The sequence below is a fragment of the Crinia signifera genome, chromosome 8 (assembly GCF_055691185.1).
Source record: "Crinia signifera chromosome 8, ASM5569118v1, whole genome shotgun sequence".
NCBI lineage: Eukaryota > Metazoa > Chordata > Amphibia > Anura > Myobatrachidae > Crinia > Crinia signifera.
In genome coordinates this window covers 96,879,608-96,893,174 of record NC_139224.1, presented here as the reverse complement: position 1 = coordinate 96,893,174, position 13,567 = coordinate 96,879,608, and the positions used below count along the sequence as shown (strand labels likewise).

General features: G+C 42.9%; 1 protein-coding gene across 1 annotated transcript in view; it reads right to left on the bottom strand.

The window, feature by feature from the left end:
- The window catches only part of LOC146026279 (coagulation factor XIII B chain-like), a 269,367-nt gene that overhangs the window by 36,363 nt on the left and 219,437 nt on the right, over positions 1–13,567 (bottom strand). The window contains exon 11 of the mRNA XM_083156812.1: positions 6,087–6,269. Coding sequence (XP_083012938.1) covers positions 6,087–6,269 — 183 coding nt within the window. The remainder of the gene's footprint in view (positions 1–6,086; positions 6,270–13,567) is intronic.

The following is a 13,567-nucleotide window of genomic DNA, read 5'->3' as shown; positions in this document are numbered from 1 at the left end:
CCCACAGGGAGCTTATGGTCCTTGTGGGAGCAATGGAGCGGAGGCTGGGGCGGGCTGGGCCCTATAAATCTAATTTATATAAGCGCCGGGCGTACTTTGCAGCCCGGCGCTGCATAATTAACCTGACCGGTGTACGGCTGACCGTCTCACAATTGGAGCGTAGATGGTCCGACCTGAGGAGGCGTCAGCCGGACCTCCTCCAGCGCCTGAGGCACAGAATTGAACGCTGTGAGTATTTTTGCATTAAACACATAATCGCTGTTTATTGCTGGTTTTTGCCTGCGTCTGTTCTTATTTGCCCATAATAGCCAGAATGAGGGTGACATTGGTACAGTGAAAGTGTGACTGAGTGAGTGTGACTGAGTGTGAGTGGGTGTGACTGAGTGTGACTGAGTGTGAGTGGGTGTGAGTGGGTGTGACTGAGTGTGACTGAGTGAGTGGGTGTGACTAAGTGTAAATGAGCATGAATGAATGAGTGGGTGTGAATGAGTGTGAGTGGGTGTGACTGAGTGTGAATGTGAATGAGTGAGTGTGACTGAGTGTGAGTGGGTGTGAGTGAGTGTGACTGAGTGTGAGTGTGTTTGTATTTGTAGAGAACATTTTCACATAAACTCTGCATGCTAGTTTTAAAAGAGTAATGTGTATTGTTTTAGAACTACGGTAGTAGTTCTTTTTTCCAACCAAATATCCATGGCTTCCACCTACAACACCACATCTTCAATTGGATAAAATATACACAGCACGTCAAAGAGCCGCATGGGACCGTCGCCAGGCAGAGGCCCACTCCTAATGCTCTACCCGCTCCCAATACCCTACCTGCTTTCAATCCCCTACCCGCTCCCAATCCCCTACCCACTCCTAAACCCCTACCCGCTACCAAAGCCTTACATGCTCCCAAACCCCTACCCGCTCCCAATCCCCTACCTGATCCCAATCCCCTATCCGCTCCCAATACCCTACCCACTCCTAAACCCCTACCCGTTACCAAAGCCCTACACGCTCCCAAACCCCTACCCGCTCCCAATCCCCTACCTGATCCCAATCCCCTATCCGCTTCCAATCCTCTAAGACAGCGGTTCTCAAACTGTGGGTCCTGACCCCCAAGTGGGTCCCGACCTTCTCAGTATGGGGTTGCAACTATTCAAAAATCTGTTGAATTGTTTGGTTTAGACCCTTCCCATCATGTTATGCCTCCACAATGCTGCCATGCAGGTGCTCTCTGATGACTACACATGTTATGTGATCTTCTGCAGTAACTTTCTGGGGTCCCATATTTATTTTTATTGTCTGATGGGGTCCCAGAGCTAAATGGTTTGAGGACTCCTGCTCTAAGAGCTTTCAATCCCCTATCCGCTTTCAATCCTCTACCCGCTTTCAATCCTTTCAATGTCCTATTGCCATTCTGAAATGGCAATAAGACATTGAAAGGGATGGCTACAGAATAGAAGTGGCGGTGGCCCAGTGTGGTCAGCAGGGGTCAGCGCATAACCACACATGCCCACACTCACCAGACTTCAGGATCTGCACTTTGCAGGAACAGGTTATTTTTGAAGGCCTGTCCCTGCACTGTCATGGATGAAACATCCTTAGAAAATGATGTCATTTCCCAAATTAATCCTTGGTGGTAATAATCCTACCAGATTGCATTGGAAATAAATGGTCCCCTACGTGATGACCATGGCACAACAACCATTGTCTTGAACACACACGCCTCCAATACAAACCACATTTGTATTTGTTGTGTGATGCCCCACACACAGCAATGACTAGTGTGTGACTAGAGTGTGTCCACCACAAATACCACTCATACCTTTGTTGAAGCTTGCTATTGAATCCATGCAGTAAAGATGCAAGGAGAGCCACACCCTACCCCCATTACATTGACATACTGTATAGTTAATGCATATTGTAAATGGCAAGGAGGTGTAATGTTAGGACCTTATCAGTACATTGCTTACTGCAAAGGGTTGTCCAGTTTGACAGAGGCACAAGGCTAGGCCGGCTTTGGCAACATACATTGGTAATTTATTGCATAAGCCATACAATTAATAGAGTAGACAACTGTGTGTCTCTCCATCATTGTAGTTAGTTACATGTTGACATCAGTACACTCTGTAATCCTGTGTATATATGAGTTTTGGGTTCGTAGGTCAATTCCAAATACTTTATTCTAACGGTACTTGTTTCCTAGCACGGCCACAAATCTTGGCCATCGGGGGTAATTTGAGTGGCCTGCGACGCGACCGACGCGATGCCCCCGATTTTTCCATTGAAATGCATTGAAAACAGTGAAAAATCGGGTCGGTCGCGTCGTGTGCACCTAAAAATGCTTAAATGGTCCAGACGCAATGCCCCCGATTTCCCCATAGGGAACAATGTTAAATGCCTCAATTTACCCGCGATGACCACGATTTCCCATAGGAAACAATGTTAAATGGATCAATTTACCTAAATCAGCATAGGGAAGAATGGTAAATGGGCCAGAAACCCCAAAAAAACCCACAGAGCAGTGGAATGTCCCCCCAAAAGTAGTTGACGCCACCCCGCCATCAACGTGAACCCGAAGCGTGGCGAGCGCAGCGAGCCCGCGAGGGGCGGCAATACGCATCCTCCGACCTTTTCATGCCCTACTATCCACGTCGGCGTGCAGTTGAGAATAGAATAGTGTGGCGAGCGCAGCGAGCCACCGAGTCCGAAGCGTGGCGAGCGCAGCGAGCCCCGCGAGGGGACGCGGATACCTTCACAGGTAAACGCGTCCCTTCGCGGGCTTCCCAGGTGTCCGCGTCGCCATGGACACCTGGAAAGCCCGCGAGGGGACGCGTATAACTGTGAAGGTATCCGCGTCCCCTCGCGGGGCTCGCTGCGCTCGCCACGCTTCGGGCTCTATTTTATTCTCAACTCCACGCCGACGAGGATAGTAGGGCATGAAAAGGTCGGAGGACGCGTACCGCCGTCCCTCGCGGGCTCGCTGCGCTCGCCACGCTTCGGGTTCACGTTGATCGCGGGGTGGCGTATAATACTTTTGGGGGGACATTTTTATGTTCAGGGGTGTTTTTGGCCCATTTACCATTGTTCCCTATGATAATTTGGGTAAATTGATCCATTTCACATTGTTTCCTATGGGAAATCGGGGTCATCGCGGGTAAATTGAGCCATTTAACATTGTTCTCTATGGGGAAATCGCGGGAATCGCGTCTGGCCCATCGCACCCGATTTTTTAGCGGCCGCGATGCCCACGATGGCCACGATTTTACCCCCGATGACCGCGATTATGATTGTTGTGGCCGTGCTAGGAAACAAGTACCATTCTAACAATTAATACATGTGTAAATCAATACCAACAGTCATGTGAAACCCCATTTCCCATGCCAACTGTCTACCAGAGACAAGTCCACGAGGCGGTGCAAGGGATGCTGTGCCGAATGAGGCAACACCTCCTGATATTGGCCCAAGAGTCGTACTACCTGGCCAACCTGTTGGTGTGAATTTTTTTTATGGTTTTGTTATAAAATAAATTGTTGTTATAAGTTAGAAGTTGTCTGTGTTTTCTTCAAATATATTTGTTTATTGTGTTATGGTAAGTGAAATTGGTACATAATGTATAGACATGTGTGATTGCATTTTTATGTGTGGTATAAAGTGAAAGGTAATGAATACATGTTGCTGAACATGTGGTGGTGGTGGTGTGTGTGTGTGTTTTGAGTAAAATGGGTTAGGTTAATATGTGATGGGCATAAATGTGACCGTCACAATTAATGCATGAATGTATACAATGGTAACAGCATACATTGGTTTAGCAATCACATGTACACATAGACACACATTTGAGACAAAATCAGACATTGTGTTTTGCAATGCTATCATAGATAAGTGGTAAAGTTCAGAAACACACAGGGCAACATATGTATTGAAATGTAGTTATATTGAAGTGACAGCATTGCATGACACAATATTAGATTACTCAGAAATGACATTAATTAATGTATTATGCATAATGTTTATAAAAAATATTACATAATGTGTATACAACTGTGTCAGTTTAAAAAAAAATGAATGGGTGGTTTGTAATCTTTATATTGCAGTGTTTGAAATTTCATTGCAATCTAGAAAATTGAGGCACACAAACAAAGGTACAGGTTTGAAGCTGGCACATTCTAAATAATAAACTTTAATGTTGTAAGGGTTAATGTAAATTGCAATTTGTGTGTAGAAGCATTAAATTGCATGTAATTGAATGTAATTGAAAGTAATAGAGACCATAGAGTTTGACTAATTGTTTCATTTTTATGTGTTGGAAGCATGAGCTCAGAATGGATTTGTGCTGTGCTCTGAAAAACGCCAACAGAGTGCGTTCGGTCGCCTGGCCATTTGTTCGGATGCAGAAAGACAGCGAGAAGTTGTTGAGTACTGACCGCACACGGTAATGCGGATGCAGACCGACCCCACTCCCTCTTATGTGGAAGTCCCTCCGAACGGACGCGGTTGACGTGTAGGCGTGTGTTCTCTTTCAGTACCGATGTGCGGGGCGTTCGGTCCTATCCGAACAAACAGTGAGTGAACCAGAATAAGGCCCTTTGTGAAATTTCCAGTAACGGCAGAGCATGAAAGGGCCCCTATGAGGGAAAATAGCCAGTGTAAGGACTCCTGACAGTCGGGATTCCGATGTTGGAGAAATGACCGTCGGTGAGTCATCTGGCACCCTGCTGAACATATGTGTTAATGGTGTAAGCAATGGCGCACAGATGGTGTCAACTAAATAAACAACAGCAATATTACTGCATATACAGATAATGTAGGTGTCTTAAGTCCTATCATATCTAGACACTTGGAAAAGGGCGCTGGTGTAATTAGGGCTCCGCAACCCAAGCACTGGCAGGGGGGAGCAGTGGGTCCCAGCACTGCAACCTGTGGGAGTCAGCCCGTGGTACGGGACAGGCTGGGGACATGGGGGTGGTGATGGAGCCCCAGTAAAATAGTAATTAAGCCTGAAAAAAGACGTTAGTCCATCAAGTTCAACCTATTTGACTTGTAACTATTGACTTGAGTAATTCATATCTATAGGATTCCCTTAGTGGTCAAAAATGTATCCAATTTGTATCCATTTTGATTTAAATTTTGATATCAATTCAGAATTTTACTGCTCTAATGGTGAAGAATCCTCCTCTTAATTCAGTACGAAATTTCTTTTCCTCGAACCTCAGTACATGCCCGTACTGCATTTTCCACCTTTTCGCTCACCTTTCCAGTTTATTTAAGTCACTTTATAGTGTTTCCACATCCTCTTAAGTTAATTTTGTTAAAAATTGCATCATTTTACCCTCCCCGTAAACCACTGTTATATTAGTTAAGGTGAGAGAACTCTCCAATTTCTCAGGCATTAACCCATCCATAAATTGTATTAAGGTACCCATAGACGGTCCGTTCCCGGACCGTCCGTTTTGTACTATGCGATGCGCGCTCCCGCGCATCACATAGTACGGTACAAAAAGTATGTGCTGCACATACTTTTTGTACTAGCTAAACATCGTATCGGATCACATTGCATGCACTAGGCATGCACTAGGCATGCACTAGGCATGCGATCTGATGCGATGCATGCTAATTAAGACCCAAACGGATCCGTTTAACGGACCGTGTATGGGCACCTTAAGTCCTGCTTGTAGCCATCGCAGGACAATACATATTTTTACATTTACTGTCACTACATATCTTTTCCTTCACCTCCATTACATTACACTTTTTTTTATTAATTACACACTTGCAGAACAGAGACAAATATTGTTTTTGCAAAAAACAAAACTGTAAACCTAAATATACTGTGTACTATTTTTGAACGTTGCATTCAAATTAAATGAATCACTGAATAATTTGACAAGACCAGAACTATAATCGTAAGTACAATTTTCAAAACATTCTGTGATGTTTTGAAAAGTTTGTATGCATTAAAAGTCACAGAAGAGTATTGACATTAAAGAGAACAAGAGCAAACGTAAACACATTTATACCACTATTATTAATTCAAATAGTTAGCAAACCAATTATATAATGTGAAATGTATCAGTGCTGTATTGTTACTATGTACTTACTTAGACAAACTGGTGCCTTTTCCCAGACTTCGTTCAAACATTTAATTTCTTTATTTCCTTGAATTTCATACAAATTTGGACATTGATATACGACCTTGGAACCTGATTTATAACTTTCTTCTCTGCTACTTATGATTTCTCCAAATTCTATTACTGGTGGTGTAGTACAATTCCCACCGATTTCTAAAAACAAACATATATAATATAATGAAAACCTGGAAACATTTCTAGGTCAATCAGTCTAATGCACGTTGGGCCTTATCCTAGTTCACTCTTTCCGAGAAAATCCTTCTTTGATGGACAAAACCATGTGCACTGCAGGTGGGGCAGATGTACTTGTGCAGAGAGAATTAGATTTGGGTGGGGTCAAAGTGAGATCTATATTGCAGTGTAAAAATAAAGCAGTCAGTATTTTCCCTGCACAGAAACAAAATAACTCACCCAAATTTAATTCTCTCTGCACATTTTACATCTGCCCCCCCCCCCCCCTGTAGTGCACATGGTTTTGTCTATCTAAGAAGGATTTTGTCAGAAAGAGTGAACTAGAATAAGGCCCAATGATCCTGCTGCTGCACTCCACAAAGAAAGTTCAGCCATATACTATCCAGAAAACTGAGAAGCGCTGGGTTAAATATTTCTAAAACAAATAATCGTCCAATGGAAAATTGCTTCATTAAAAGTTCACACAGTCTTTTTATTAATAAAAATAACAGTCATAAAAAAATTGGAGACTCACCCATTTCCACTTTCTTTGGTCTCTTTCTGACAGGGCCACTGCTGCTGTACAATAACGCTGTCTGCTAGGAAGCCAAGTGGCGTTGCTACATATGTGGCAGACCCTGCGGTGGCTTGGGGGAGCGGCCCTAGGGGGGTCTGTGGTGGGCGCCGCTGGCTGAACTGACAGGCGACACAGGCAGCAGTGAGCACTGAGCTAGACCCGCCCTGTACATATCTAATGAGTGGGGACATAGTGCAGTGCATATTGAATGAGCAGGTCCCCGTCCCGTGCATATGGGGTGGGGACCCGCTCATTAAATATGCACTGCGTTGGGTCCCCGTTCATTAGATATGCATGGAGTGGACCAGCTCAGCACTTACTGATGCCTGGGTCACCTGTCAGCTCAGCCAGTGGCGCCCATAGTACATCACCTTGACCCTTCTTGGGGGGGGGGGGCGCCAGAATTTTGGATACACCTGTCAGGTCTCTTACTGTCTCTAGGTTGCAGCTGGAGTATCTTGCTTGTTTGGAGGGAATAGAAGCGCAGTTTTTTGGGGGATACAGAGGAAACAGTAAGAGACCTGACAGTTGTATCCAGGCAGCACTGTTGGAGAATATTTACAGCACATAACATCTTTGGCCATCTATTTAACCCACTAATTCAGTCTAAGAAGTGCACAGCATTTTTTAACTGTGTACCGTGCATTCCGCCAAGCTGTGAGCGCAGGCAGCTAGTGCCAGGAAATGGATACGGCGAATACCATCTTCTAGTCGTATATTCTGCTTCTATAACCAATTCCAGAGGTCCAGATTACAAAGGAACTTACAACCCACCCTCTTCTTCTTCGACGCCCACCCACGAACTTACACCCCACCCTCTTCCTCTTTGACAGGCATTGCCAATGAGATCAACCTAACCGCAGTGGCAGTGCAACTTCCTGCCAGAAAGAGACCAAAGAACATGGAAACGGGTGAGACTGTCTCTAAAAGGTTCAAAAGGTCTGGTCAGATTTTTTCTTTGTTTTTTTATGACTGTTTATTTTTTTTTTAATAAAGAGACTAATATAATGAATGAATATAATGAATTTTAGTTAGAGAATGCAGCAATTTAATAACTTGAATAATGAAGGCCAGATTTGCATTGTGAAAGATGGAGCTGTAGCTCTAGAACTCTACATTAAAATAGGCTCGTCATCGTGACAGCATGATGATCACTGGCTAGTCACATGGTTGCCCATAAATCTTCAGTATTAAATTTGAGAAAGAGAGGGATTGCTAAGAGAGAAAGATTGCAAGATTGCTGTGCATGAGGGATGGATCACTGCGAGGGAGAAAGGGATCGCTGAGAGATGAGGGAGGGATTGCTGAGAGAGAGAGGAATCGCTGAGAGAAAGAGAGAGAGAGAGAGAGAGAGAGGGGGATTGCTGAGAGAGAGGGAGAGAGGGATCACTGATAGAGGGATAGCTGAGAGAGATCACTGAGAGAGAGATCGCTGAGAGAGAGGGATCACTGATAGAGAGAGAGATCGCTGAGAGAGAGGCATCGCTGAGAGAGAGGGATCACTGATAGAGAGAGAGATCACTGAGAGAGAGGCATCGCTGAGAGAGAGGGGGATTGCTGCTGCTGCAAGAGAGAGGGATCACTCGAGAGAGAGAAAGAGAAAGAGGGATCGCTGAGTGAGAGAGGGATCGCTGAGAGAGGGATCACTGAGAGAGAGAGAGAGATAGAGAGGGATCGCTGAGAGAGAGGGATCACTGAGAGAAGGGGTCACTGAGAGAGAGGGATCACTGAGAGAGGGATCACAGAGAGAGAGAGGGATTGCTGAGAGAGAGAAGGATTGCTGAGAGAGGGGATCACAGAGAGAGAGAGAGAGGGGTCGCAGAGAGAGAAAGAGGGGGGGATTGCAGAGGAAGAGAGATCCCCCTCTTGTGATTTGTGGACACCCTCCCCCCTGCCTTGCCACTTTCAGCAGGTGCCACTTTCAGCAGTGGCTGTGCGCTGAGTGCAGAACTACAGTACCTAAAGAATGGAAGTAGTGCTCTTCTATGTGGCGCTGATGTAACAGACCTTCCAATGCTGCACTACTCTTCTCTCGGCTATACCACTTAAATAGCCTAATACTTCTGTAATCAAAGATAGGGGTGTGAGAAGAGATTTGTGCCAGAGGCAGAACTCTGGGAGGCAATGGAGTCATCTGCCGCCGGGCTCCTGCTCCCAAGGGGGCACCTCTCCTCCCCTGCAAGTTTGAATCAGTTAATTGAAAGCAGTTGATATTGCTAATGTGGCTGACTCCCCTTTCTAACAGCATTTTTGCAAGTGTCACACCCTGTATTAGATCCCATGACGTTACTGGAGACAGACACCTTACTGATTGAGTTATTTGGGGGGGGGGGCACCAATACTTATCTTGCCTCCGGGCAACTGGGATGAACTTACGCCACTGATTTGTGCGCAAAGGTTTATACGTTAGGGGTGGTGAGGGGGAAAAATAATATATGTGAAAGAATAAAAGGGTATGAACAATACTTCCCTTTTATTGGTATTTTCACCCTCGGGGGGTCACCAATATGATAATACATAAAAAGATATAAAAAATATTATCGTGGGAATGGGTAATTCCCATTCCCTGTAAAATCATTTTAAAGAACACCATAACTGCTCAGCAAGTTTCATCACAAAATTCCTAGCCATTGAACAGGTTAGGAAACCATGCTGGCTAAAGCTGAAATGCAGTGGATATTCAAAACAAAATATCTAGCCACTAGAGGCTTAAACCTGGACTTCTAATTAAAGTGGTTTCTCTAAAAAATATAAATCCTCTATAGACAATCTCCCCTAATACCTTAGAATATAAATCATTATGATAAGAACTTCTGCACTTTAAAGTTTATACCATTTTTATAAATGTTTGATATTTACACAAATTCCTCCCCTTCTTCTTTAAGGTGTATATCCACCTAATCACCAGAAGATGGCTCCATACAATGAATTATAAAGAAGAGTCATGAATGATAAACTTGTGCATAAGTGAAGAACTATATCCAAACTCAATTTCTTTTAAAAATGTTGTAAACATTTTTATTATTATACATGCATAACACTAAGTCAATTTGTATCTCTTAAAGAAAAATAGAAACTAGCATTAATTAAATTAATCTGTATTCACAACGTGGCCGGGACTTTCATCAATGTGACATCAGATTCACAACAATACTAGGTGGAACACACAACGTGCGTTCCACCAACGCGCTCTCCATAGCCCGGAGTCCGCCTGGGCCCACCTCACAAGATGCAGGAGGGTTAAAGTCATCTGGCGCACATCACCGGGGGAACGCATGGCGTGCGTTCCACCAGTACTTCACTGGCGGCCCAAAGTTACTTCCGGGTCCGCATTAACTGAACATTTTATGTGTTTGTATGTGATTTTAAATGTTTTTAACCCCTTCCTGACACAGCCAGTTTTTGCGTTCCTGACAGAGCCATTTTTTTCAAATCTGACATGTTTCACTTAAGTGGGGATAACTTTTTTTTGCTTTTACTTATCCCAGTGATTTTGAGATTGTTTTCTCGTGACACATTGTACTTCAAATTAGTGGTAAATTTGGGTCGATACAGTCTGTGGTTTTTTGTGAAAAATACCAAAATGTCGTGAAAAAATGGAAAATTTTGCAATTTGCAAAATGTCACATTTTCTGCTTGTGAGACAAATAAACATACCACTCAAAATAGTTAATAACTAACAAAGACCATATGTCTACTTTATGTTGCAATCATTATTTCAACCTCCTTTTCATTTTTTTGGACACTAGGAGGCTTCAAATATGAATAGCAAATTCTCAAATTTTCAAGAAAATTTCAAACACTGATTTTTTTAGGGACCAGTTCAGTTCTGATGTGACTTTGAGGGACTTGTATGTGAGACACCCCCATAAATGATGCCATTTCAAAAACTGCACCCCTCACAGTATTCAAAACAGCATTTTGGAAGTTTGTTAACCCTTTATGTGTTTCACAGGAATTAAAACAATGTGTCGGTGAAATTTCAAAATTTCTTTTTTTTTTGCAGAGTTTCAATTTTAATACATTTTTCTAACGAATACAGTAGATTTTACTAGAGAAATGTGACTAAAAATTGATTCCCCCAATTCTTTTGTTTTCATAAATATCCTATATGTGGCCCTAGTGTGCACGTTGACCAAACCACAGGCTTCATAATAGAAGGAGCACCTACTTGATTTTGGAGCCTCCTTTTTATGAGATTTTTTTTTAGGCACCATGTAGGTTTCTAGGCACCATAAGTGCTAAAAGTTAGGAACCTCCCCCACAAGTCACCCCATTTTGCAAACTACACCCTTCAGGGAATTCATTTAGGGGTATAGTGTACATTTCAAACCCCCAGGGGTTTCACCAATTTTGATACAACTGGGCTGTGAAAATGAAAAAATGTAATTTTTCATTTTCACAGCTCAGTTGTATCAAAATTGGTGAAACCCCTGGGGGTTTGAAATGTACACTATACCCCCTGATGAATTCCCTGAAGGGTGTAGTTTGCAAAATGGGGTCACTTGTGGGGGGGTTCCACTGTATGGGTGCTTCAGGGGTCATTCAACCAGAATCTGTGCTGCAAAATCCAAAAATCACTCCTTCCCTTCTGAGTCCTGCCATGCACCCAACTGGTATTTTTTGGTCACATGTGAGGCATTGCCATACTCGGGAGAAATTGGGGCACAGATTTTGGGGTGCTTTGTCTCCTTCATTCCTTGTGAAAATGAAAAATTTTGAGCCAGATCTGCATTTTTGTGTAAAAAAATGTAATTTTTTACACAAAAATGCAGATCTGGCTCAAAATTTTTCATTTTCACAAGGAATGAAGGAGACAAAGCACCCCAAAATCTGTGCCCCAATTTCTCCCGAGTATGGCAATGCCTCACATGTGACCAAAAAATACCAGTTGGGTGCATGGCAGGACTCAGAAGGGAAGGAGTGATATTTGGTGGTGGAATGAATGGTGGGTGCTATGTCGCATTAGCAAGACCCCCGAAGCACCAATACAGTGGAACCCCCCCACATGTGACCCCATTTTGGTCACCAGCTTTGGGAGGGGGGCTGGCGCTGCAGCTGGTGGGGGGGTGGAAGGGGTGCTGGCGCTGCGGCAGCCGGGTGGGTGGGAGGGAGGGGGGGCTGCCGGGTGGGAGGGGGGGGGCTGGCGATCGGTGGTGATCGGTGCTGTACTTAACAGCACCGATCACCACCGATCACTGTGTTACCGAGCGGCTTAGCCGCCGGTAACACAGAAAACGCTGCAATTGGCTGTTCACATTTGAACAGCCAATCGCAGCGATCGCCGCGAGGGGGGGATGTCTGCTGTCAGTACCTCCCGACCATGACGTATATATACGTCATATGTCGGGAATATCTTTATATATATATATATATATATATATATATATATATATATATATATATATATATATATGTGTGTGTATGTGTGTGTGTGTGTGTGTATATATATATATATATATATATATATATATATGTATATACACATATATATATATACACATATATATGTGTATATATATATATATATATATATATATACATATATATATGTGTGTATATATATATATATATATATATATATACATATATACACATACATATATGTGTGTATATATATATATACACATACACACACACATATATATATATATATATATTTATAAAAAGGTGGTATGGCTTCTGCGCCTCTAGTGTTCTAAAACAATCGGTGCTACAACAATCCTTCTAGGAATATATGAATGCGCGTACCAGCAGTTAGCTGAGAATTTGCATGTAGCAATATCTCTCTCCTGTGCGATCTCCTTCCTTTTTCCTTCCTCCTTGCCCGTCTCATTGGAACATCTCAGACATGGGGGAAGTATTAGGGGGAGCGGGTCATTATATATTCAAGAAGTAATGAATATGTGACTTTTGTGATTAAAGTCTCAACGATACAGGTGCTTGTGTTTAAAAAATATATAGATTGGTGAACAACGCCACCTAGTGGTTTATACTAATAACACAAGGTGGTCACCTTTGTGAGAAAAAGATATAAATAAGTTTGTTAATATAAAACTCACACTTGGATTGTATATATCCAGGTGGTCTTTTCCGGCCGGTCTTATCCGCAGCCCTTAAAACCAAAAAAGTCTCCCAACACGGGAAAAACTCATAGTGTGATATTGTTTTGTAAAACAGACATTTATTTAAAACAAATACAATACACATAAAAAAAGAAAAATATGCAAAAGGTGACCTCGAATTCTGGTCACCTCATCTTTATCCCCTGATGAAGTCCCATACTACAAGATAAAGGGACGAAACCGGTTGGGCTAATTCCTCTCTATCCCCGGCTGGCATCACAACCAGATAAGCTAAAAAATCGTTTTGCTAATGTACGGGTTCACCTACACTGTTTCTATTTTGCATATTTTTCTTTTTTTATGTGTATTGTATTTGTTTTAAATAAATGTCTGTTTTACAAAACAATATCACACTATGAGTTTTTCCCGTGTTGGGAGACTTTTTTGGTTTTAAGGGCTGCGGATAAGACCGGCCGGAAAAGACCACCTGGATATATACAATCCAAGTGTGAGTTTTATATTAACAAACTTATTTATATCTTTTTCTCACAAAGGTGACCACCTTGTGTTATTAGTATAAACCACTAGGTGGCGTTGTTCACCAATCTATATATTTTTTAAACACAAGCACCTGTATC